The sequence below is a fragment of the Lipophrys pholis genome, assembly GCF_963383615.2.
Source record: "Lipophrys pholis genome assembly, chromosome: 18".
Lineage (NCBI taxonomy): Eukaryota > Metazoa > Chordata > Actinopteri > Blenniiformes > Blenniidae > Lipophrys > Lipophrys pholis.
In genome coordinates, this window is record NC_137646.1 from 26,459,887 (window position 1) to 26,464,886 (window position 5,000).

At 51.6% G+C, this 5,000-nt stretch overlaps 1 protein-coding gene across 1 annotated transcript in view; it reads right to left on the reverse strand.

Moving 5' to 3' along the window:
* Positions 1-2,821: 2,821 nt before the first annotated feature.
* Positions 2,822-5,000, reverse strand: part of LOC308123577 (nephronectin-like) — a gene marked incomplete at both ends in the record, with an annotated part of 4,700 nt that continues 2,521 nt past the window's right edge. The window contains 7 exon segments of the mRNA XM_080486125.1: positions 2,822-2,929; positions 3,183-3,267; positions 3,388-3,574; positions 3,643-3,741; positions 3,870-3,953; positions 4,139-4,237; positions 4,321-4,659. Coding sequence (XP_080342251.1) covers positions 2,822-2,929; positions 3,183-3,267; positions 3,388-3,574; positions 3,643-3,741; positions 3,870-3,953; positions 4,139-4,237; positions 4,321-4,659 — 1,001 coding nt within the window.

Genomic DNA, 5,000 nt, shown 5'->3' on the forward strand with positions numbered 1-5,000 from the left:
TCCCTCTCCTCTCCTCCTCCCCTCCTCTCCTCCTCCCCTCCTCTCCTCTCCTCCTCTCCTCCTCTCCTCCTCTCCTCCTCCCCTCCTCTCCTCTCCTCCTCTCCTCCTCTCCTCCTCTCCTCCTCCCCTCCTCTCCTCTCCTCCTCCCCTCCTCTCCTCCTCCCCTCCTCTCCTCTCCTCCTCTCCTCCTCTCCTCCTCCCCTCCTCCTCCTCTCCTCCTCTCCTCCTCCCCCTCCTCCCCTCCTCCCCAACCAGAGTTAACGCAGAACCTTGTCCGTGTTTTGTTGAGGAGAAGTTGAAGGAAGCTGAAGAGAGACGAGCAGCAGAACGTCCTCAGCGTTTGTCAGAAGGTGAACCTCAGGGTGGAACGTGAGTGTGGATATCAGATCATTCAGCTCTTCATGAGTCTGCTCTGCTCCCCACACACACTCACCTCTCACATGTTGCATTAGGTAGGAACACTGCTAACTAAGTAAAGGAACCCCTAAACAACCCAATGTTCCTCCAGGTACTTCACCCAGTGTGGAACCCACCTGTCCAGGTAGGAAGCAACACCAACCGAATCAATGAAACAGACGACATGAGGAAATGAGAGGCGATTATCAAGACAACTCCTATAAAGGAGGTTCTGCACAAACCATGACGCTGTTCTCCTGGTTCCTGGCTGATGTTCTGCTCACGTGGGAGTGTTGTTAGTGTTCTCAGTCCTGGAGGCAGCAGGAGGCGAGTCTCCAGGTTGAGCAGCTCATCCAAGGTGGGACATCAATGTGAGCTGTGTCTCCCAGCAGTGTCCAGAGCATGGAGGAGACACCAGGAGACAGGCCAGGGAAGGAACAGGACCAGCAACATGAACTCCAGCAGGTCACTGATGTGATGGTTCTGCTCAAACGGTCAGAACCAGACTTCCCCAGGGTGCTATGAGGGCCTGCGGCCACCAGGGGGAGCTGTTCTTCCAGCCCCACACCCTGCAGGGCCTCTGGCATTATCCAGAGAACAGCAACGCTGGCAGGTTGGCCAGTGGAACCCTGTGTTCTCCACAGATGAGAGCAGCTTCACACTGAGCACGTGACAGAGTCTGGAGAACGTTCTACCATCAGGTACCAGGATGAGATCCTCAGACCCAGTGTGAGACCAGATGCTGGTGCAGTGGTTCCTGGGTTCCTTCTGATGCAGGACAATGCCAGGCCTCATGTGGCTGAAGTGTGTCACAGTTGTTCCATGATGAAGGTCTTGATGCTCTGGACTGGCCTGCCGGTTCCCCAGACCTCAATCCAACTGTCTGGTTCCATCCACCAACCACACCTTGACCACAGACGGTCCAGGAGGTGACTGACGCTTTGGTCCAGGTCTGGGAGGCCGTCCCTCAGGAGAACGTCCCTCAGGAGAACGTCTCTCAGGAGAATGTCTCTCAGGAGAATGTCCCTCAGGAGAACGTCCCTCAGGAGAACGTCCCTCAGGAGAACGTCTCTCAGGAGAATGTCCCTCAGGAGAACGTCCCTCAGGAGAATGTCCCTCAGGAGAACGTCCCTCAGGAGAATGTCCTCTCAGGAGAATGTCTCTCAGGAGAACGTCCCTCAGGAGAACGTCCCTCATCACATCAGAACCAAGCCCAGGTGATGGAGGTCCTCCAGGCAGGTGGAACCACACACACACACACACACACACACACACACACACACACACACACACACACACACACACACACACACACACACACACACACACACACACACACACACACACACACACACACTACTGAGCCTCATTCTAACTTGTCCAGAGGAATTTTACCTGCAGTGTGATTCTCCACTTTTATTTTGATAGGATTCCACATCCAGCCCTCCAGGGGATAATATTTAGATTTACACTCTCTCCTGCAGTCTTGATTCACTGAGTTCTGGGACGTTGTTCTGGTGGAGATAAATATGGTCCCTTCATGCTGGTGTTCCTACAGCCAGCAGGGGGCGCCACAGACCTCCAGGCCGCTGCTGCTGTGAGAACATGGTTCCTCTCAACCCTGGAGAACTTTAGAGAACGTTTAATGATCTGTAATCTGATACCATGTGGAACGTTTCACACCCGAGAGTCACGTTTTTCTCCAAACAGCCTGAAGCCACAGGGGAGAGGAAATGATAGGGTTAAACACACACACACACACACACACACACACACACACACACACACACACACACACACACACACACACACACACACACACACACACACACACACACACACACTTTCAACATGAGAAAGACCAAATACCCCAGTTTTATAGACGTGAAGGCGGGGACAGAAACCTGTCATTTAGTGTGTGTGTGTGTGTGTGTGTGTGTGTGTGTGTGTGTGTGTGTGTGTGTGTGTGTGTGTGTGCTTGTGTGTGTGTGTGTGTGTGTGTGTGTGTGTGTGTGTGTGTGTGTGTGTGTGTGTGTGTGTGAGAGTGTGTGTGTGAGAGAGAGACAGCTGTTGAAATGAAAATGACGGGGGTCTTCCTCTGCCTCGATCCATGCAGGTGACACTTCCTTTTCACACACACACACACACACACACACACACACACACACACACACACACACACACACACACACACACACACACACACACACACACACACAGAACAATAATTTGCAACGCTCAAATCAACAATCGTTAAAAATCATCTTTTATTATTTGTGAAATAGAATAAACAGTTCTTTGGAAAGTTTCTTTTGAAAAGTAAGTTTCCTGCTTAAAGCAGCGTCACACACACACACACACACACACACACACACACACACACACACACACACACACACACACACACACACACACACACACACTCTTAAACATCATTAATACTGAGAACATCAACAACCCCCCTTCCCAGTGTGACGTTATCAATGCTGATCTGTCCGCTTCGTCCAATCCTGCGCTCAGCTTTCAACAGTACCTACACACACACACACACACACACACACACACACACACACACACACACACACACACACACACACACACACACACACACACACACACACACACACTTTCAACATGAGAAAGACCAAATTTTTATACAGTGTGTGTGTGTGTGTGTGTGTGTGTGTGTGTGTGTGTGTGTGTGTGTGTGTGTGTGTGTGTGTGTGTGTGTGTGTGTGTGTGTGTGTGTGTGTGTGTGTGTGTGTGTGTGTGTGTGTGTTTCTCACCCGGTCCACAGAGTGTGTTGCCATGGTAACCCTTGTGTGTCTCCAGCCGTGTCCCCCTGTCCGGCTCCAGAGGGCGGAGCCGTACCTGTGACAGCCAATCAGGATCACCGCTTCCATCATGAGCTTTTGTTTTTTAAATCTTTGAGTTCATGCTAAACTTTGATCCGCTGATTTTTCCTCGTCCACCTTGATCGTAACGTCGTACCTGCGGTCGCCTCCTTTCTTCCTGACGAACAGCTGCAGGACGCCCACCTGGCGGCCCGTCAGCCAATGGGAGAAGGAGAAGCACAGGTCGTCCTGGCTCCAGGATGGGACGACCTGGACGACCAGTCGGGCGCCGCGGACGCTCCTTTGTCCCGCCCTCGGCTCCGGGACGGTCAGGTAGCGTCCTCCTGACGGGAGGAAAGATGTCACAGTGATGTCATCACAGACCACGCCCAGGTGAGTCTCCGTGATCTACCTATAGGACTGTCCACCGCCTCCCAGTGGACGTCTCCGTCTCTGTCAGACATCCAATCACAGAGTCCCTGATCGAAGCTGCAGCTCAGAGCGTCCACCTCTGGAGACACACACACACACACACACACACACACACACACACACACACACACACACACACACACACACAGGAACATGTCTGGTTCATATGACCAGCTCAGGTCACTCTCACCTGGACATGTGACTCACCTGGATCGTCTCCGGCATCCTCCGCCGTGGTCCCGAGCTCGATGTCAAACTCCCACACCTGGTTCTGAGACGGATATCGAGGGACTGATGGGACAGACAAACATCTAAGAAACAGGTTTTTGTGTGTGTGTGTGTGTGTGTGTGTGTGTGTGTGTGTGTGTGTGTGTGTGTGTGTGTGTGTGTGTGTGTGTGTGTGTGTGTGTGTGTGTGTGTGTGTGTGTGTGTGTGTGTGTGTGTGTGTGTGTGTGTGTGTGTGTGTCCAGCCTCACTGTGCACGTCTCCTCTCTGCCTGTGTGTCACGTCTTTGTTGATCTTGTTGTTCATCGTCGTTGTTTCCATCGATCTCTTCATGGTCGCCGTGGTGACAGCTGCAGGGGTAGTTACAGTCGTGGTGGTAAAAGTACGAGTGGTAGTTGTAGTGACAGCAGTAGTGTTACATTTCTTGTGGTACCTGCGGAGGTTGTTGTCGTGGCGACGGTTGTTGTTGGAACCATCGGTGTTGTGGCAGTCGCAGTTGTGGTGGGAACAGCAGTCGTCATAGCAACAGTGGTCGTTGTGGCAACAGTGGTCTTCATGGGAACAGTGGTTGTCATGGGAACAGTGGTTGTTATAAGAATGGTGGTTGTCGTGGGAACAGTGGTTGTCATAGGAACAGTCGTTATAGGAACAGTGGTTGTCATAGGAACAGTGGTTGTCGTAGGAACAGTGGTTGTCATGGGAACAGTCGTTATGGCAACAGTGGTTGTCATAGGAATAGTGGTTGTCATAGGAACAGTCGTAATAGGAACAGTGGTTGTCATGGGAACAGTCGTTATAGGAACAGTGGTTGTCGTAGGAACAGTGGTTGTCATGGGAACAGTCGTTATGGCAACAGTGGTTGTCATAGGAATAGTGGTTGTCATAGGAACAGTCGTAATAGGAACAGTGGTTGTCATGGGAACAGTCGTTATAGGAACAGTGGTTGTCGTAGGAACAGTGGTTGTCATGGGAACAGTCGTTATAGGAACAGTGGTTGTCATGGGAACAGTCGTAATAGGAACAGTGGTTGTCGTAGGAACAGTGGTTGTCATGGGAACAGTCGTTATAGGAACAGTGGTTGTCGTAGGAACAGTGGTTGTCATGGGAACAGTC